The sequence below is a fragment of the Hemitrygon akajei genome, chromosome 32, assembly GCF_048418815.1.
Source record: "Hemitrygon akajei chromosome 32, sHemAka1.3, whole genome shotgun sequence".
Lineage (NCBI taxonomy): Eukaryota > Metazoa > Chordata > Chondrichthyes > Myliobatiformes > Dasyatidae > Hemitrygon > Hemitrygon akajei.
Genome location: NC_133155.1, coordinates 38,398,647 through 38,421,128, shown reverse-complemented (window position 1 = coordinate 38,421,128; position 22,482 = coordinate 38,398,647). Strand labels below are relative to the sequence as shown.

General features: G+C 40.7%; 1 protein-coding gene across 4 annotated transcripts in view; it reads right to left on the bottom strand.

The window, feature by feature from the left end:
* The window catches only part of LOC140719771 (adhesion G protein-coupled receptor B2-like), a 1,068,758-nt gene that overhangs the window by 705,058 nt on the left and 341,218 nt on the right, over positions 1-22,482 (bottom strand). For 3 of the 4 annotated variants that reach the window (XM_073034634.1, XM_073034636.1, XM_073034635.1), the window contains one exon: positions 7,345-7,509. The exons of the other annotated variant lie outside the window; for it this stretch is intronic. In XM_073034634.1, the coding sequence (XP_072890735.1) occupies positions 7,345-7,509 (165 nt within the window). The remainder of the gene's footprint in view (positions 1-7,344; positions 7,510-22,482) is intronic. 4 annotated transcript variants of the gene reach the window in all.

Genomic DNA, 22,482 nt, shown 5'->3' with positions numbered 1-22,482 from the left:
TGAATATCTTAGTAGGTTTATTATTGTCTAACTGATGTCTACGAACTCTAAGGTTCAAGTTTCTATCACAAGCAAAACCATTTGTCAGCTTTTTCCTTATGAACGCCATTCATAACTTTAAGCTACACCCTCAACATTCTCTTTCCAGTGAAAGATGTCCAAGGTATTTAAGTCCTTACTAGTTATAATCTCTTAATAAAGATGTAACTCATCATACTTTATACAGCTGCTCCATTACCTCCATGTCAAATTTCTAAGATACAGTGCAGACAATTGAAATTTGAACTATCCAAAAATTAATGTAAATTCTCTTTATCAGCCTTAGTTGAATTTAGACATGAATCTAAATAATTTTTTCTTTTGTTTCCACACAGCCGCAACCAACATTGCGACAAGAATGTGACAGCCAGCGATTACAAAGACAAACTAATCATCGTCTCAAACTAGTCATTGCAATCCAAATCAAACCTTCTCTCAATTTTGACAAGTAATTATCTTTAACAGGGAGATGTTACTGACTGGTTGTAGTTCCCAACAGCGTCTCGAATATTCTACAGTAAAAATACGTAGTTACAAAAGTCAACAGTACATCTAGAGCACAACTATGTGCTTGCAATTAGGTACAGAGGAGATGTCAGGGGTAAGTTATTTTATGCAGTGAGTGGTGTGTGCGTGGAATGGGTGTCTGATGATGGTGGTGGAGGTGGATACAATAGGATCTTTTAAGAGACTCCTGGACAGGTACGTGGAGCTTAGAAAAATAGAGGGCTATGTGGGCTGAAGGACCTGTATTGTGCTGCAGGTTTTCTGTTTCTAACTATTTAAGTAGTTTATCAAAGAACAATGACCAATCGGTGAAAGTCAGCCTAGGATTGGTTGTCAGATGACCAATAGCTGTTAGTTGTTTCATTTCGCTGTAATACCACCCTCCAACTGTGACATCTTCTTCAACTTTGACAGGCCTTCCGTCAATGAGGTATTGGAGATACTTTGAAGAAGATCTACAGCTATTTCTGCTCTGATCTTGTTGACCTTAGCTTTCAGCAGCATCCAATACAACCCAGCTGACTTCACAAAAACAGAATTTACAGCCATTACTGCATCTTCATTTTCAGTAACTTACTGATTCATAACTCTGCAGAAGGCAGCTGCTTGGTCAAGTTCATGGGTTAATGTATGCTTGATTTCAAAATCATATGTTGATAACATTGCTGTCCATCTTTGTAGGCAGTTAGCTGTATACACCAGGATGCCTTTCTTAGATCTGAAGATGAACACCAGTAGCTTGTGATCAGCAAGGAGAGTGAAGATTTGCCATAAAGCATCTTGTGGAATTTCTTCACAGCAAAGATGAATCCCTTCTCAATTTGTCCATAGTTCATTTCTGCTACGGTCAGTGATCTGGTTGCATGCATGACAGCTTTTTCAGAACTTTCTCAGGAAAGATGGGAAATGTAGTTAGACACATCCATCATGATGACAATTGGCAATTCTAGGTTGAAATTAGGTTGTATTAGAGAAGTCAATGGCAGTATATTATTCACATGACCAAAAGCCTCTTCGCAAAAGAAAAGCTTACAAAAGGTTCATAGAGCTAGCTAATGTTAGAGATCTAGAAGATTATAAGGCTACTAGTAAGGAGCTTAAGAAGGAAATTAGGAGAGCCAGAAGGGGGCCATGAGAAGGCCTTGGTGGGCAGAATTAAGGAAAACCCCAAGGCATTCTACAGGTATATGAAGAGCAAGAGGATAAGACGTGAAAGAATAGGAACTATCAAATGTGACAGTGGGAAACTGTGTATGGAACCGGAAGAAATAGCAGAGGTATTTAATGAATACTTTACTGCAGTATTCACTACAGAAAAGGATCTTAGTAATTGTAGTGATAACTTGCAGCAGACTGATAAGCTTGAGCATGTAGATATTAAGAAAGAGGATGTGCTGGAGCTTTTGGAAAGCATCAAGTTGGATACGTCATCGCAATCAGACGAAATATACCCCAGGCTACTGTGGGAGGTGAGGGAGGAGATTGCTGAGCCTCTGGTGATGATCTTTGCATCATCATTGGGGATGGGAGAGGATCTGGAGGACTGGAGGGTTGTTCCTTTATTCAAGAAAGGGAGTAGAGATAGCTCAGGAAATTATAGACCATTGAGTTTTACCTCAGTGGTTGGTAAGTTCATGGAGAAGATCCTGAGAGGCAGGATTTATGAACATTTGGAGAGGTATGATTAGGAATAGTCAGCATGGCTTTGTCAAGGGCAGGCCATGCCTTATGAGCCTGATTGAATTTTTTGAGGATGTGACTAAACACATTGATGAAGGAAGAGCAGTAGATGGAGTGTATATGGATTTCAGCAAGGCATTTGATAAGGTACCCCTTGCAAAGCTTACTGAGAAAGTAAGGAGATGTGGGATCCAAGAGGACATTGCTTTGTAGATCTAGAACTAGCTTGACCACAGAAGGCAAAGAGTGGTTGTAGACAGGTCATATTCTGCATGGAGGTCGGTCACAAGCGGAGTGCCTCAGGGATCTGTTCTGGGACCCTTACTCTTTGTGACTTTTATAAATGACCTGGATGAGGAAGTGGAGGGATGGGTTAGTAAGTCTGCTGATTACACAAAGGTTGGGGATATTGTGGATAGTGTGGAGGGCCGTCAGAGGTTACAGTGGGACACTGATTGGATGCAAAACTGGGCTGAGAAGTGGCAGATGAAGTTCAACCCAGATAAGTGTGAGGTGGTTCATTTTGGTAGGTCAAATTTGATGGCAGAATATGGTATTAATGATAAGACACTTGGCGGTGTGGAGGATCAGAGGAATCTTGGGGTCGGAGTCCATAGGACATTCAAAGCAGCTGCGCAGGTTGACTTTGTGGCTAAGAAGGTGTACAGTGTTTTGGCCTTCATCAATTGTGGAATCGAATTTAGGAGCCAAGAGGTAATGTTGCAGCTATATAGGACCCTGGTCAGACCCCACTTGGAGTACTGTGCTCAGTTCTGGTCGCTTCTCTACAGTAAGGATGTGGAAGCCATAGAATGGGTGCAGAAGAGATTTACAAGAATGTTGCCTGGATTGGGGAGCATGCCTTATGAGAATAGGTTGAGTGAACTCAGCCTTTTCTCCTTGGAGCGAAGGAGGATGAGTGGTGACCTGATAGAGGTGTAGAAGATGATGAGAGGTATTGATCGTGTGGATAGTCAGAGGCTTTTTCCCAGGGCTGAAATGCTGTCACAAGAGGACACAGGTTTAAAGTGCTGGTGAGTAGGTATGGAGGAGATGTCAGGGGTAAGTATTTTACTCAGAGAGTGATGAGTGCATGGAATGGGCTGCCAGCAACAGTGGTGGAGGTGGATATGATAGGGTCTTTTAAGAGGCTTCTAGATAGATACATGGAGCTTAGTAAAATAGAGGGCTATAAGTAAGCCTAGTAATTTCTAAGGTAGGGACATGTCCGGCACAACTTTAAGGGGTGAAGGGCTTGTATTGTGCTGTAGGTTTTTTATGTTTCTATGTTTGGACCATTTCCATGTGACACCATTATTGAACAGGGGATTGACTGGCTCCCTGAAGGCAGTACATTGCTGGGAGAGATGCTGAGTAATGATTGGTTATGTCCAAAAATGATTGTAATGTGCTGACATTTGATAGTGGATGAACCCTTAAGACAGCAGCAATATTTTCAAAATCTGGGCAATGATGAAACCCAGATACTTGATGGAAGACATCAGGAGATTGTATTTTCTGCATGAGGTCGCAATCTACAGACTTGTTGTTTGTTCAAAATGTGATCCAGGCATTGGCATTGTTCTGTCTGATCCAAGCATGTCACAATGATGTTGTTGAGGTTATCAGCAGCGCTATCAATAATACCCAGATAGGCAGATGGAGGAAGGAAAAAAAACTAAAAATCATTTAATTTAGAGTCAGAAAGTTATACAACTCCAAAAGGCCATTAGGCCAAATTCATGCATGCTCATCAAGATGTCTACCTGAGCTGATATGAGGTGCATCAGAATTCCTGGAGTCGTCTGTACCTAAGGGTAGTGGAGGCCAGCTCACTAGAAATATCTAAGGTTTAAAAACAATTGAATGTTTGAGGAATTAAGGAAATGGGGAATTGGCACAGGAAAGGAGCTGAGGCCAGCATACATCACCATGGTCATATGAATGGCAGGCAGTCTTGAGGGGCTGAGTGGCTTATTCTTTCTCCTATTTTCTGACCTTGTGGGCAGACAATCCTTTATTAGCAATGGTGGTTGTCAGACCATCAAGTGAGTATTTGTAATTTGTCATTTATCATTGAAGTTAATGTCTTGCTGCAGGTCGACACTGATTGCCTCTTCTTTGGAGCCTCAGTGGTCATTAGTTGAACCATAGGACAATTAACAGAATGTTCAAAGAGCTTCCCTTTGTTGCAACCTGCTAGATTCAACTCTTTCTGTTCTCTTGTCCTCCATTTGGGTGGGAAGCAAAACTGTATTCTATTTCTGGTGTGATGACAATAAATACAATACGTGATGATGAATCAGGAGACTTTACATGATGACTCCTGACAGGCCCAGACAATAAAATGAACTGTACATCTTGATATATACAATAGATCCTAAGAAGTTCATGGATTTTGTGATCTTTACCTATCCAGGCAGATGGAACTCAGAGACAGAATGGTTAGAATGCTCCCATAACTTGTGGCAGAACTCCATAATATAACGAAAATTATTCAATCCAAATACATTGCTCCATGGAAATATAGAGATGACTGTGTTCCTGAAAGCTTCATCAGGGTTGGGCCCTCCTAATCAGAACTCTTTTTTCCTTCCACATATGCCACTTAGGGCCTGCTGGGCGAATCCAAGTCTCACCCCTGGTGATACTAGTGGCAGTTCCACTAAAGTATGGCAGCAAGGTAGCATTGCACTTAGAGAAATGCTATTACAGCACCATCTGTCACTAACTGTTTTTTTGCTTGCTATTTAGCTGTAACTTATTCTGCATGGTCCACATTTTGAGTAGTTTGACATATGCAGCCCAATGTAGCAGAATGAGTTTGAAAAAGCCATTCAAGCCTACACATTGTATGGACACAGAATTGCACTGTGTATAAATGTGCTAATCATGAACTACAATCAAATTTGTGAACTAAAGGGTGCCCACAGCACACAAAATAACATAAGGTATGGAAACAAATTTCTGTTTTGCAACGGCAACAGCTAAAACTAATTAGGAACGAAGAAAGTTTTTTGCTCTGCTTTCTTGATATAAGCTGCACGAGCCTAATTGCATCTGAGAACTTGCTTCATGGATCACTAATAATTTATTTAACAAATTATAGACATTTTTCGTTATGATCTATTGAAATAGAGATAATAGAGATGATTAATAATAAGGGTGTATGGATTTATGATGGAAGAATTCACTGAGGTAATTCACAAAGCACTGAAATTCTCTCAGTGTGACTGAGGTATTACTAAAATCATGACTACAAACCAAACCAATGTTCCATTGCAGCTTATGAGAGGGAATTAGATAAACCTATGGTGAAACAAAATTTGCAACTAAAAGAAGGGGTGTAGGTAGAGATATGGAACCTGTGAGGTAGAGCACTGGCATTAATACAAAGAAGTAAGTATTCTTGTGTGCTGTACCATTCTTAGAATCTGTAATATTATGCTTTGAGTGATAAAACAATGCAAAATAACGTAAATGTGAAATTAAAACAAAAATGCTGCAAGTATCTTGCAGATTATGCAAGATCTATGGAAAGGGGAATAAATATAACTTAATGATTTATATTTGTATTTGTATTTGTTTGATCTTTCATCAGAACTAGTAGACTTAGACATTTTTAACCATGTAATTGCTTAAAGTTAGTTAGCATATCACCCCTAGACAAGAGTGCCCAATATCCTTCTGGTCCTAGACTGGTCATGGAAACATCTACAGCACAGAAAAGGAATGGGATCCAGAGGACCCTATAGAAACAACTGGACAACTTGGACTTCATTGATGATATAGCTCTCCTATCCATACCCACAAGCAGATGTAGGAAAAAAACAACAGACTTGCCAACAACATCAGCGCAAGTTGGCCTTTACATATTCATAGGGAAAACTAAACTCCTCAAGATCAACTCAACCTCCATCGACCCAGTCACTCTCAAGGAACCTTCCTAGGTAGTGTCAGTAATAAACAAGGTGGCACCAATGCGGATGTCAAGGTAAGGATCAGCAAAGCTAGGGCACCTTCATCCAGTTCAAGAATATTTGGAGCTGCAAGGAGCTGTCACAACAAACTAAGATCAGGCTTTACAACTTCATCATGAAGTCAGTTATGTACAAAGCAGAGACTTGGAAGATACCAAAGATTACCATGAGGAAAGTGCTGAACTTTAGTAAAGCTGTCTGAGAAAAATCCACCAGAAGTCATCAGGCACACCAATCTATGGCAGAGAACACACAAGCTACCAGCGGAAGATGAATTAAGGAAAAGAAGATGGGGATTGATAGGAAATACACTGCATATGCCAAGTACCAACATCACCAGGCAAGCGCCAACTTGGATTCCCCAGGGAAAGCAGAACAGAGGTCAGCCAAAGAACACTTGGTGACTCAACCTTGAAGTTGACACCAAGAAGATGGGGACAATTTGAAAGACAGGCCCAAGACAGAGGACTCTGGGTAATTACTTAAAAGAATATTTTAATTCCTGTCAACATTTCCTTAAATTCTAATATATTTATAATGTCTGCTGGTGCTGATTAAAAAGTCATTGACCTGAGAAAAATTGTTTTCGCAACATATAAATTTCTTGAATGTTTCAAGCATCAACTATTTTTGCTTCCTTTAACTGCAAACAGCATTCAGTAAACTATCATTTAAGGAAATTAGAAAACATAATCTTCAAAATCTTTTTTTTTCAAATATAATATCAAAATAACATTAACATAATTATCACTCTTTTCAAACCTGGATTCAAGACCTTCTCAGAGAAAGGATATCAAGACTGCTAGTCCCTAAAGGTTACCAGCTGGTGTCCACTGTGATAGGTTAATACTCGTAATATGGCACTGTTTTCTATCTTATTTCATCCTTAAATCTCTAATCAAAATAATCAAATCTGAATTTGTACAAATATACAAGATATCTAATTTGTCCCAGATTACAGCGTTTTAATCAGTGTTCCACTATGAGATCAATTGTTGCAATATTTCAGCAGACAAGTCCACTAAATTTAGTTCCTTAGTGTCATCATCCTCACTACAGAAACAACAAAATAAATTGATCCTGCCATCAGAAAAAGTAATTTTGAAGAGGCATACGGTTAAAGTAAGTTTATACCAACCAGGGCAAAGCGCAATGTTGCAGAGCTTGGTTTGCAGCTCTGGGCCCTGACACGATTTCCCTCCATGCTGTGGAGCAACGCACATCCGAGATCTGGTTCTTGATCCTCTCCCACAGGTAACTGAGCATAAACTCCATGGCGACCACTCCTCCCACAGACCATGTACTACAACACAGTGTAAATCACACGAGAGATCTGTCACCACAGAATGCTAAAATAACAAATAAAAGTCTTTTACTCTGAGGATGACAGACCTACTACAGTATCAAATAGTTATTTTACTTTCTTGCCAGGTTCTTATAGAAATGATAATTATTGGCAAGTCTGTAAACTTCCTGTTGTCATTTAAACTTTATTCAATTAAATTTCAACATTACTGACTAAATTTGAATGATTTCAGTGGAGAGTCATGCTCAGAGTGCTTATTATCCAACTTGCACTCCTTTAATTAATTAGCAGGTGCAGAGATTATTGAAGTTACTGTGTTATATTTGAAGGCATCATTATCTCCAGTCCAGTATATCCGAGACAACAATGAAAAGATGTCATCAAATTTCGAGAAGTAGTATGATTTTAGCAATTTTTAAAACCATCTACCACAAATGATCAAGATGAAATCATATCACTATTATAACTACACCAAATAATGCTTGTTCATGATTTCCAAAACAAGGTCACAGAGACAACATTAATTTGAGACAACAAAGAGATACTGGGAGTCTAAATAAAATAGACCACTAAAACAGGTGAATTGTAATGATAAATTAGCACATTCATTGCTTACAATATATAACAGATGCACAGAATATCTACAACATAGCAGGAGGCCATTCACAATATCAAGTTTGTAAGAGAAATCCTGCTAGCCTGATTCCCTTCCCTCTTTTCAAATTCTCCGGGTTCAGAAACTTATTCTTCTCCCTTGTGAACCTCCACCCTTATTACCCCTGACAATTCATTCCAGACCCTGATCATAATACTGAAAAGTTTTTCTTTCTGTCATTTGTGGCTTATTTGCTTTCATTTTATGTCCCTTAATCACTGATCTCACCAACAATAGGAGCAGTTAATATCAACTGTTTATACAAGTTCAACTTCAACCATATACATGTATATTTTCATGATTTTAAATAACCCTTATCGGCTCCTTCTTAACCTCCTTTAGGAGGAAAAGAGCAGTTTCCCTGATCAGCTGCATAACTGAACTCCATCATTCTTGAAATTGTTTTAACAGATTTCTTCTGCACTCTCTCCTAAAGTGTAGTACTCAGAACTGTAAACAATATACTAATTTGGAAGAACCAATGCTTTTATAAAGGTTGCCTTAACTTCCTTGCTCTTGATCTCAATGCCTTTAACCTCGCGATCCCATTTCTCAACTTACTCTGCTATTTTCAAAGAACTGTGCACATAATGGGGGAACACCCAGGCATTCCACAGAGCCATTCTGTGAGGCATCTTAGCACATCCTCCCCATGGAATGCATGAGTTTTCCCAGGTTGTCCAGTTTTCTTCACACACCAAAGACATACTGGGTAGGTTAATTGATCATTGTAAATTGTCCTGAGATTAGGTTAGGGTTAATTGGGGTTGTGGGATTACTGGGGCATCATGGCTCGAAGGGATTGAAGTGCTTACTCTGCACCGTGTCACTAGATAAATAAACAAATAAACTCCATGGTCTCTTTGTTCTTATACAGTACCTCATTTATAATTACAGAATATCCCCTAATTTATATTGTCTATTTCATTCTTCCTCCAAAAATGCAATGCCTCACTTTTCTGCCCATTCCATCATCCTGTCCAAGTCCATGAGGATTACTGCAGTTCACCATGGAAAATGTTCTGTTGTTTATAGATCTTGAAAATGCATGCTGCATAGACAAGTTCAAATTATTAATATATATTTTTAAAAAACAGTGGTCCTGGAACAAATCTCGAGGGAATGACTGCTACTCAGAAGGTTTTAAACCAGAGTAGTTGGGGTGGGGACCAGAGCAATATGTCAGCAGGTGGAAGGATTTATGGGAAACAAAACTCTGTGAGCAGTAAATCTGAAAGGAAGGACAGGTTAGGACCGATGGATTGAAATGTGTTTACTTCAATGCAAGGAATTGTTACATGCTGTAATAATTTATTACAGCAGGATGTGCTGTAATTGTTATATGGTTATATGGAATATTATGGATAAGACAGAAAGAACTTGGATTAGTCAATGGAACTATGATGTTGTGGCCATTACAGAGACATGGTTACACAAGAGCCAGGGCTGTCAGATCAACATTCCTCATTTTAATGGCTTTAAATGATAAAGAAGGTAATAAAGATGCATTACTAATCTGGGAGAATGTTACAGCCACCCTTGGCGAAGGCATACTAGATGACCCATTCACTTAAGGTAGGCTCAAGTACTTCGAGTCAGTATTCATCAGAGAATAGGATATGGAAGATAGTCAGATTAGTATGCAACATGCCTCTCTGCTAGGGTATATTGAAAGTGCTGGGTCTCTTATCGAGGGCCTGAAGGGATACATCTCAGATTATTGAAAGAGCAAAGAGAGGAGATTGCTGTGATCTTTACAAGGATGTTTTGTAACCCCTCTAGACACAGGTGAGGTCCAAAAGGACTAAGTAACTAATATTGTTCCTTTGTTCAAGAAGGGTAATAAAGATAGTCCTGCAAATTATAGACTAGTGAGCCTCAGATGAAGTAGGCAATCTAGTGGAGAGGATTCTTTGGGATAGGATTGATTGAATATTTGAAAAAATATGTCTTAATTAGGGACAGTCATCATTGATTTGTGTGGGGTAACTCATGTCTTACTGACTTGATTGATTTTTGAGGAGGTGACTAAAATGATTGATGAAGATAGAGAAATGGGTGTTGTCTATATGGGCATTTTACAAGCTCCTTCAAGGCAGGTTGATCCATAGGATTGAGAAACATGAGATCCACATTGACTGTTGTTTGGATTCATAATTGTCTTGACTGAAAAAGACAGAGGGTAGTGGTGGAAGGATGTTATTCTAGCTGGAGTTCCAAGACCAGTGATGCTCCTCAGAGATTACTGCTGGGACCTCTGTATCTGTGACATACTCTCAGTGGCCACTTTATTCAGTGCAGCTGTACGCCTGCTCATTATCGCAAATATCTACTCAGCCAAACATGTGGTACAACTAATTATATAAAAGCATACAGACTGGTCAAGAAGATCAGTTGTTTTCAGACCAAACATAAGAATGCAGAAGAAATGTGACCTATGTGATTTTGGCAGTGGATCAATTGTTGGTGCCAGACAGGATGGTTTGAATATCTCAGAAACTGTTGAACTCCTGGGATTTTCATGCACAACAGTCTCTAAAGTTTACAGAGAATGATGCAAAAAACACAAGACATCCAGTAAGTGGCAGTTGTGTGGATGAAAAGGGTACAGAGGAGATTTACCAGGATGCTGCTTGGTTTAGAGAGTATGCATTATGATCAGAGATTAAGGGAGCTTTACTCTTTGGAGAGAAGGAGGATAAGAGGAGACATGATAGAGGTATACAAGATATTAAGAGGAATAGATAAAGTGGACAGCCAGCTCCTCTTCCCCAGGGCACCACTGCTCAGTACAAGAGGACATGGCTTCAAGGTAAGGGATGGGAAGTCCAGGGGGGATATTAGAGGAAGGTGTTTTATTTGCAGAGTGGTTGGTGTGTAGAATGCACTGCCTGAGTCAGTGGTGGAGGCAGATACACTAGTGAAATTTAAGAGACTACTAGACAGGTATATGGAGGAATTTAAGGTAGGGGGTTATATCAGAGGCAGAGTTTAAGGGTCGGCATAACATTATGGGACAAAGGGCCTGTACTGTGCTGTACTATTCTATGTTCTATGTTTTAAAATGCTTTGCTAATGAGAGAGGTCAAAGGAGAATGGCTAGACTGGTTCAAGCTGACAGGAAGGTGACAGTAACTGAGATGACAACATTTTACTGCAGTGGTGTGGAGAAGAGCATCTCTAGGCACAATATGTCAAACCTCAAAGAGCAACACACACAAAATGCTGGTGGAATGCAGCAGGCCAGGCAGCATTTATAGGAAGAAGCACAGTCGACGTTTCGGGCCGAGACCCTTCGTCAGGACTAACGGAAAAAAGAGATAGTAAGAGATTTGAAAGTGGGAGGGGGAGACCCAAAATCATAGGAGAAGACAGGAGGGGGAGGGATGAAGCTAAGAGCTGGGAAATTGATTGACAAAAGGGATACAAGGCTAGAGAAGGGAGAGTATTATAGGAGAGAAGCCTTTGAAGATAGACAGGGGGAGGGAAGCACCAGAGGAAGATGGAACTCAGGCAAAGAGTTATTGTGAGAGGGAAAGAGAGAGGGAATAAATAAATAAATAAATAAATACATACATACATAGGGATCGGGTAAGAAGGGCAGGAGGGGCGTTAACGAAAGTTAGAGAAATCAATGTTCATGCCATCAGGTTGGAGGCTACCCGGATGGAATACAAGGTGTTGTTCCTCTAACCTGAGTGTGGCTTCATCTCAAAGAAGATGGTTTACAATTGCAGAAGAACACAAACAAACATTCAATAATCACTTTATAATGTACAGGAGGTACCTAATAAAGTGAACACCGAGTAAATATAAATCTTTGGTGAAAATGTAGATAGGAGGGCTAGTAAGGTCAAATGTGACACAAAGATTGGTGGGATCATGGACAGTGAAGGATACAGCAGGATATAGATCAGTTACTAATATGGGCAGGGAAATAGCAGATGGAGTTTCATCTGAGTAAATGTGAGGAGCTGCTCTTTGGGAGGTCCAATGTAAGGAGAAAGGATCCAGTTAATAGCAGAGGGATCTTGGTGTCCAAGTCCATAGATTTTATGAAGTTGCATGGTGTTACTAGGAAAGTTGATGAGGGTAAAACAGTGGATCTTGTCTATATGGACTTCAGTAAGGCCTTTGACAAGGTTCCACACGGAAGGTCAGTTACGAAGGTTCAATCGTTAGGTATTAATATCAAAGTAGTCAAATGGATTCAACAGTGGCTGGATGGGAGATGCCAGAGAGTAGTGGTGGATAACTGTTTGTCAGGTTGGAGGCTGGTGACTAGTGGTGTGCCTCAGGGATCTGTACTGGGTCCAATGTTGTTTGTCATATACATTAATGATCTGGATGATGGGGTGGTAAATTGGATTAGTAAGTATGCAGATGATACTAAGATAGGTGGCGTTGTGGATAATGAAGTAGGTTTTCAAAACTTGCAGAGAGATTTAGGCCAGTTAGAAGAGTGGACTGAACGATGGCAGATGGAGTTTAATGCTGATAAGTGTGAGGTGCTACATTTTGGTAGGAATGGTAGGGCATTGAGGAATGCAGTAGAACAGAGTGATCTAAAAATAATAGTGCATAGTTCCCTGAAGGTGGAATCGCATGTGGATAGGGTGGTGAAGAAAGCTTTTGGTATGCTGGCCTTTATAAATCAGAACATTGATTATAGGAGTTGGGATGTAATATTAAAATTCTACAAGGCATTGGTGAGGCTAAATTTGGAGTATTGTGTACAGTTCTGGTCACCGAATTATAGGAAAGATGTCAGCAAAATAAAGTGAATACAGAGGAGATTTACTAGAATGTTACCTGGGTTTCAGCACCTAAGTTACAGAGAAAGATTGAACAAGTTAGGTCTTTATTCTTTGGAGCGTAGAAGGTTGAGGGGGGACTTGATAGAGGTATTTAAAATTATGAGGGGGATAGATAGAGTTGACGTGGATAGGTTTTTTTCCATTGAGAGTAGGGGAGATTCACACAAGAGGACATGAGTTGAGAGTTAGGGGGCAAAAGTTTAGGGGTAACACGAGGGGGACCTTCTTTACTCAGAGAGTGGTAGCTGTGTGGAACGAGCTTCCAGTAGAACTGGTAGAGGCAAGTTCCATTTTGTCATTTAAAAAAAAATTGGATAGGTACCTGGACAGGAAAGGAATGGAGAGTTATGGGCTGAGTGCAGGTAGGTGAGACTAGGTGAGAGTAAGTGTTTGGCATGGACTAGAAGGGCCGAGATGGCCTGTTTCCGTGCTGTAATTGTTATATGGTTATTTGCCCTCAATTCTCAGGGATTTGAGTACAAAATTTGCAAATATGTATAACATTGGTTAAGCCATGTTTGGAGTTTTGTGTGCAATTTGAGATGCCGCATCTAAGAAGGATGTAAGGCTTTGGAAAGAATGTTGCCTGTATTTCCCTCAAGAAACATTGGATAAATCTGGGTCTTTTTCACTGGAGTATCAGAATCTAAGGGGAGCCTGGATAGAAGTATATAAAATTATAAGACACATGGCTAGGGTAGATCATCAGTCTCTTTTCTCAGGTGGAAATGTCAAAGGTGAGAGGGAAAAAGCTGAAATGAGTTCTACGAGACAATTTTTTTTTTACATAGAGAATAGTGGGTGCCTGGAGTTCACTACCTTGAAAGCTGATGGAAGCAGATACAACAGTTACTTTTAAGAAACCTTTTGACAGACATATGAAAATGCAAGGAATGGAGGGATAAGGATCATGTGCAGGTAGAGAGATTTAGTTTAATTTGACATCATGTTCAGCACCGGCAACATCGGCCTTTCCTGTACTGTGCTGTGTAATTCTACTGGACAAAACCTTTCAATCTATAATAAAATAATCCCCATTATTGCTCTCAATTTGCTGCTATTTAGTTTATTACTTAGTTTTATTTTTTAGCCATTCTACTGCACCTCCTTTTATTCCATGTGCTTCAGTGTTAATAAGCCTCCTAGCTGGCAGCATATCAAACGTCTGCTATTATTTGGATATTCTCATACATCAACTGTGCTTTCCTTATCAATTCTTTTTGATTGGTGGGTAGTTAATGGGTTTTACCCCATATTCCTTTTTTTGAATACATATGTAATTCTTCACTTTTCCAATCCTCTGGTACTGCTGTAGATCTAAGATATTTAGATAATCATGCCCAGGGAATGTCTGATCTCTTATTTTCCTCAACATTCCATCAGCACCAAGTAACTTATCTACATTATGTACAGATAGCCTTTTTCATACCATCTTAAACTATTCAGAAATAAAACAACAGCTTCATTTTTAAGAACATCTTCCTTCCACAGCTTCCAACTCCACACTGCCCACTTCACTACACAAGATCCACAAACAGGACTATCATGGTAGGTCCATGTTTCTACTTGCTCTTGCCATACTGAACTTATTTCTACAAACTATCCACTGATAATTAATGAAGGTGCACAGCTACTTTGACTATACCTCATCCCACCAGATCTCTTTAAGGACAATATCCCTTTTTCTCTGTTCCTTTGTCTCAGTGGCATCTATTTTCAAGATGAGTTTTCCTTTCTAGCATATCTGAAATGTACTGACTTGTTAGGAAATGTGACATCCCTCTACTGTGGTTGATGGAGTCCTTTTTCATATTTCCTTCATTTCCTTCACTTCTACGTTCATCCTGCCTCCCCCAAACAAAATAGAGATAGTGTTCCCTTGGTTGTTGACATTTCCCTTATCAGCCACCAGCATTTTATAAAACCATAAGACATAGGAGCAGAATTAGGCCATTCAGCCCATTGAGTCTGCTCCATCATTCCATCATGGCTGATCCCAGATCCCACTCAACCCCTGCCTGCCTTCCCACCATATCTTTTAATGCCCGAACTGATCAGGAAACAATCAACTTTTGCCTTAAGTATACCCACAGACTTGGCCTCCACCACAGTCTGTGGCAGAGCATTCCACAGGTTCACTGTGCTCTGGTTAAAAAAAAAATCCTCTTTACCTCTGTTCCAAAAGGTCACTCCTCCATTTTGAGGCTGTGCCCGCTAGTTCTGGATACCCCCACTAAAGGAAACATGCTGTCCACGTCCACCCTATCTAGTCCTTTCAACATTCAGAGCGTTTCAATGAGATCCCCCTCCCCCCATTCTTCTAAATTCCAGTGAGTACAGGGCTAAAGCTGAAAAACGCTCCTCATAGGTTAACCGCTTCATTCTTGGATTCATCCTTGTGAACCTCCTCTGGAATTTCTCCATTGACAACACATCCTTTCTGAGATATGGGACACAAATACTCAAATGTGGCTTGACTAGTGTCTTATAAGGTCTCAGTATTATTTCCTTAATTTTATATTCTATTCCCCTTGAAGTAAATGCCAACATTGCATTTGTCTTCTTTACCACCGACTCAACCTGTAAGTTAACCTTCTGTGAGTCTTGCACGAGGACGCTTAAGTCCCTCTGAACCTCTGACATTTGAACCTTCTCCCCATTTAGATAATAGTCCGTACTATTCTTCCTTTTAACAAAATACATTATCATATATTTCCCAACACTGTATTCCAACTGCCACATTTTTGCCCATTCTTCCAATTTTGCTGTAATCACATTTTTCCTCAGCCTATCTTGGTATCATCCACAAACTTTGCCACAAAGCCATCAATTCCATTATCCAAATCACTGTCAAACAATGTGAGAAGTAGTGACCCCTAAGTAACACCACAATTGTCACACAGGTGAGAAACTGTTAGAAAATTCAGCAGTCTAATGAACAAGGAGGCAGTTAAAAGAGAGAGAGGACTCTGACTTGGTTTTGATAACACTTTTAATTGTGACCTAGAGGGAGAGAGTACAGCGCCAGCTGAGACACGAGCTGGGAAGTCACCATGGTAACAGCTCAGAGCGGTTGAGTTAACGGATGGCTGGAATTTCGAATGGATTATAAAAAGTTGAGGCTGCTGGTCTGATAACAGCAGAGGAGACACAACACGGGAGAATTGCGGAAGCTACCCGAGAAACCACTGGTGGAGTTTAAGACCACCATGAGGGTGGAGGCCACGGACCGTTTAATTTTGACCCGTGATTACCAGTGCTGGTAAGAGCTTGCCTGTGGGGGGTCTGCTGGTGGTGAACCCGTGCCGTGAGTTAGTAGACCGTTCCCTAGAAGGGGCTATATCCATCTGTGTCTGTGTGGGGTTCACACAAAGTGACTCTAAAGACTTTGGAAGCAAGAACAACTAAAACTGCTAACGTAAACATCAACTCAATTAACTCTCTCTCTCTCTCCATCAATTCAACTCGACGCAACACAAAGTGAACTGCACTGCTTAAACTTACCTGACACCGTAAGACTGATAACTACCTCCAGAACTATTATCTTTGTATCCACACACACACATTTATGGAGATATATATATATATATATAGTTTATAACCTGTATCGTATTATCCGGTTTTAATGATATTAATTCGTAGTAGTAATAAATATAGTCTTAATTTATAGTAAACCAGACTCTAGGTGTGTTCCATTTCTGCTGGTCCTTTTCAACTTGTCACTGGATTCCTGACACTATTCACCAGCAGCCAACCAGGAAAGGCCACTTTTATTCTCACTCACTGCCTCCTGCCTGACAGCCATTCCTCTATCCATGCCTGCATCTTTTCTGTAACGCCATATGATTTTATCTTGTTAAGTGACCTCATGTGTGGCACCTTATCAAATGCCTTCTGGATTTCCCTTCACAGAAACCATGCTGACTTTGACTTATTCTATCATTAAAGTACTTCATCCTTAATAATGGACTCCAACACTTTCTCAACCACTGAAGTTTGGCTAACTGGCCTATAACTTCCTTTAACCATATATAACCATATAACAATCACAGCACGGAAACAGGCCATCTCGGCCCTCCTAGACCGTGCCGAACTCTTAATCTCACCTAGTCCCACCTACCCGCACTCAGCCCATAACCCTCCACTCCTTTCCTGTCCATATACCTATCCAATTTTACCTTAAATGACACAACTGAACTGGCCTCTACTACTTCTATAGGAAGCTCATTCCATACAGCTATCACTCTCTGAGTAAAGAAATACCCCCTCGTGTTTCCCTTAAACTTTTGCCCCCTAACTCTCAAATCATGTCCTCTCGTTTGAATCTCCCCTACTCTCAATGGAAACAGTCTATTCACGTCAACTCTATCTATCCCTCTCAAAATTTTAAATACCTCGATCAAATCCCCCCTCAACCTTCTATGCTCCAATGAATAGAGACCTAACTTGTTCAACCTTTCTCTGTAACTTAAGTGCTGAAACCCAGGTAACATCCTAGTAAATCGTCTCAGCACTCTCTCTAATTTATTGATATCTTTCCTATAATTTGGTGACCAGAACTGTACACAATATTCCAAATTTGGCCTTACCAATGCCTTGTACAATTTTAACATTACATCCCAACTTCTGTACTCAATGCTCTGATTTATAAAGGCCAGCATTCCAAAAGCCTTCTTCACCGCCCTATCTACATGAGACTGGAGTGACATTTTCAATCTTCCAGTCTTCCGGGACCATGCCAGAATCAAGTGACTCTTGAAAGATCATTACCAATGCATCTGCAATCTCTTCAGCCACCACTCTCAGGACTCTGGCAGGTAGTACATTTGGCCTATGTGACTTATCCACTTTAAGACCTTTCAGTTTGCCTAACACTTGTTCCTTTGTAATAGCAATGGCACTCACTCCTGCTCCCTGACACTCCATAGAACCATAGAACACTACAGCACAGTACAGGCCCTTCAGCCCTCTATGTTGTGCCGACCCATATAATCCTTATAAAAAAGTACTAAACCCACACTACCCCATAACCCTCTATTTTTCTTTCATCCATGTGCCTGTCCAAGAGGCTTTTAATTACCCCTAATGTTTTAGCCTCCACCACCATCCCTGGCAAGTCATTCCAGGCAGTCACAGCCCTCTGTGTAAAAAATTTACCCCTGATGTCTCCCCTAAACTTCCCTCCCTTAATTTTGTACATATGCCCTCTGGTGTTTGCTATTGGTGCCCTGGGAAACAGGTACTGACTATCCACCCTATCTATGCCTCTCATAATCTTGTAGACCTCTATCAAGTCCCCTCTCATTCTTCTACACTCCAAAGAGAAAAGTCCCAGCTCTGCTAACCTTGTTTCATAAGACGTGTTCTCCAAACCAGGCAACATCCTGGTAAATCTCCTCTGCACTCTCTCCATAGCTTCCATATCCTTCCTATAATGAGGTGACCAGAATTGAACACAATACTCTAAGTGCAGTCTCACCAGACATTTGTAGAGTTGCAACATGACCTCTATATTCTTGAACTCAATCCCCCTGTTAATGAAGCCAAGCATCCCATAGGCCTTCTTAACTACCCTATCAATCTGTGCAACAACCTTGAGGGACGTATGGATTTGAACCCCAAGGTCCCTTTGTTCATCCACACTCTTAAGTAACTGACCATTAATCCTGTACTCAGTCTTCTGATTTGTCCTTCCAAAATGCATCACCTCACACTTATCCAGATTGAACTCCATCTGCCATTTTTCTGCCCAACTCTGCAGCCTGTCTATATCCTCTTGTAGCCTTCGACAACCTACAGCTCCATCCACAACTCCTCCAATCTTCGTGTCTTCCACAAACTTACTCACACATCCTTCTGCCTCTACATCCAGGTCATTTATAAAAATCTGAAATAGCAGGAGTCTCAGGAAAGATCCCTGTGGCACTCCACTAGTCACCAACATCCAGGCAGAGTACTTTCCTTCTACAACTACCTTCTGCTTTCTTCCTTTAAGCCAATTTTTTATCCAAACAGCCAAGATTCCACTTATCCCATGCCTCATGATTTTCTGGATGAGTCTGTCATGAGGGACCTTGTCAAATGCTTTGCTAAGGTCCATGTAGACCCCATCCACTGCCCTACCCTCATCAATTTCTTTTGTTACCTCTTCAAAAAACTCAATCAGGCTCGTGAGGCATGATCTTCTCTTCACAAAGCCCTGTTGACTATCCATGAGTAGACTATATTTCTCCAAATACTCGTAGATCCTATCCTTAAGAATCCTTTCCAGTAGTTTGCATACCACTAACATAAGACTCACCGGTCTATAGTTCCCAGGTTTCTCCCTATTACCTTTTTTAAACAAAGGAACTACATTTGCATTCTCTAGTCCTCTGGCACTTCCCCTGCAGCCAAAGAGGATTCAAAGATTATAGCTAATGCTCCTGTGATCACTTCTCTCAATTCCCACAACAACCTGGGGTGTATCATATCCGGCCCTGGGGATTTATCAATCTTAATGTTTTTAAGAAGATTCAGCACTTCTTCCACTCACAGACCACTGGCACACTACTAGTGTCTTCCTTAGTGAAAACAGACATAAAATATCCATTAGGTCCATCTGCCATTTCTTTGTTCCTCATCATAAGCATCATTTTCCAGTGGTCCAATATCAACTCTCACTTCCCTTTTACTCTTATTATAAATTTTAAAAAACTTTTGGTATCCTGCTTTATATTATTGGTTAGTCTGTCCTCATATTGCATTTTTCCCCTTCTTATAGCTTTTTTAGTTGCCTTTTGTTGGATTTTGAAAGCTTCCTAATCTACCAACTTCCCACTCACTTTTGATATCTTATAAGTGTGAAGTAGTTCATTTTGGTAGGTCGAATATGATGGCAGAATATAGTATTAATGGTAAGACTCTTGGCAGTGTGGAGGATCAGAGGGATCTTGGGGTCTGAGTCCATAGGACGCTCAAAGCAGCTGCACAGTTTGACTCTGTGGTTAAGAAGGTGTATGGTGTATTGGCCTTCATCAATCGTGGAATTGAACTTAGGAGCCAAGAGGCAATATATAGGACCCTGGTCAGACCCCCGGTCAGACCCTGTTCTGGTCGCCTCACTACAAGAAGGATATGGAAGCCATAGAAAGGGTGCAGAGGAGATTTACAAGGATGTTGCCTGGATTGAGGAGCATGTCTTATGAGAATAGGTTGAGTGAACTTGGCCTTTTTTCCTTGGAGCGATGGAGGATGAGAGGTGACCTGATAGAGGTGTATAAGATGATGAGAGGCATTGATCATGTGGATAGTCAGAGGCTTTTTCCCAGGGCTGAAATGGTTGCCACAAGAGGACACAGGTTTAAGGTGCTGGGGAATAGGTACAGAGGAGATATCAGGGGAAAGTTTTTTATGCAAAGAGTGGTGAGTGTGTGGAATGAGTTGCCGGCGACGTTGGTGGTGGTGGATACGATAGGGTCTTTTAAAAGACTTTTGGATAGGTACATGGAGCTTAGAAAAATAGAAGGCTATGGGTAAGCCTCGTATTTTCTAAGATAGGGACATGTTCGGCACAACTTTGTGGGCTGAAGGGTCTGTATTGTGCTGTAGGTTTTCTATCTTTCTAAGTTTCTATGCCCTTTCCTCGGCTTTTATGCAGTCCATAACTTCCTTTGTCAACCAGGGTTGCCTACCACTGCTATTTGAGAACTTCTTCTGTGAGATATATTCAGCCTGGTTATGCTCTGATCTGCTCTATCAATGCTAATACATCACGCCCAATTCTATGCTTCTTTATCTTATTGATAAGTCTTTTATGTGGCAGACTTCTCTGCTGTTATCTCCGCCAGTATTGTCCTTCAATCCACCTGGGCAAGCTCCTCTCGCATGCCTCTATAATCTTCTATATTCCATTGCGACCCTAATACATCTGACTTATGCTTCTCCCTCTCCATTTGCAGTATGAATTCAATCATATTATCATCACTGCCTCCCAAGGCTTCCTTTACATTAAGCTCCCTAATACAATGTCATATCCGATGTCATTTCCACCATCTGCAATAGGATCCCATTACTCGTCACAACTTCCACACCCTAACCCTCCCTGCTTTCTATAGGGACCTGGTTCCCTCATACCTTCCTACCACTCCTCCCCATCACTGTTACTTTGCCTTCCAATCATACAAACTTCACCAGTTATCCATATGCTTCTTCTCTGAAAGCAATCCAGAGACTGAAACTGTTAAGGCCAGGTAAGGATTCGCATGCATCTTTAATATTTGCTGTTCTGAATGTAGTCACCTTTACCACATAGACGTTTGAGGATATAATGGGTGCAGTGGCTAGAGAGGTACAAACGGATGTTACTTACTTGTATTTCCAGAAGGCATTCGATAAGGTGCCACATAAAAGACTTATCAATAAGATAAAGAAGCATAGAGTTGGGCGTGATGTATTAGCATTGATATAGGATTGGTTAACTAATAGAAAGCAAAGAGTTGTAATACATGGGTGTTACTCTGGTTGGCAATCAGTGGTGAGCGGTGTGTCGCAGGGGTCAGTGCTGGGCCTGCAAATGTTCATGATATACATTAATGATTGGAAGGGAGGACTGAGAGTACTGTATCTTAGTTTGCTGTTGATACCAAATTGAGTGGAAAAGCAAATTGTGCAGAAGACATGAAAAGTCTGCAGAGAGATATAGATAGGTTAAGTGAGTGGGCAAGAGTCTGGCAGAGGGAGTACAATGTTGGTAAATGTGAGATCATCCATTTTGGATCATTATTTAAATGGTAAAAAAAATTGCAGCACACTGCTGTGCAGAGGGACTTGGGAGTGCTTGTGCATGAATCACAGAAGGTTGGTTTGCAGGTGCAGCAGGCTATCAAAAAGGCAAATGGAATGTTGGTCTTCATTACTAGAGGGATTGAATTTAAGAGCAAGGAAGTTCTACTGCAAATTTACAGGGTACTGCATCTGGAGTACTGCATGCAGTTCTGGTCTCCTTACTTGAGCAAAGATATACTGGCTTTGGAGACAGTGCAGAGGAAGTCACCAGGCTGATTCCAGAGATGGGCTCAGATTATGAGTTGCCTGGGACTGTACTCACTGGAATTCAGAAGAGGAGATCTTACAGAAATATATAAACTTACAAAAGGGATAGATAATATGGAGGCAGGAAAGTTGTTTCCACTGGTAGTTGAGACTAGAACTAGCGGACGTAGCCTCAAGATTCTGAGGAATAGATTTAGGGCAGAGATCAGAAGGAACTGCTTTTCCCAGAGAGTGGTGAATCTGTGGAATTCTCTGCCCAAATGAAGCAATGGAGGCTACCTCAGTAAATATATTTACATAGAAACATAGAAAACCTACAGCACAATACAGGCCCTTTGGCCCAGAAAGCTGTGCCGAACATGTCCTTCCTTAGAAATTACAGAGGGTTACCCATAGCCCTCTATTTTTCTGAGCTCTATGTACCTGGCCAGGAGTCTCTTAAAAGACCCTATCATATCTGCCTCC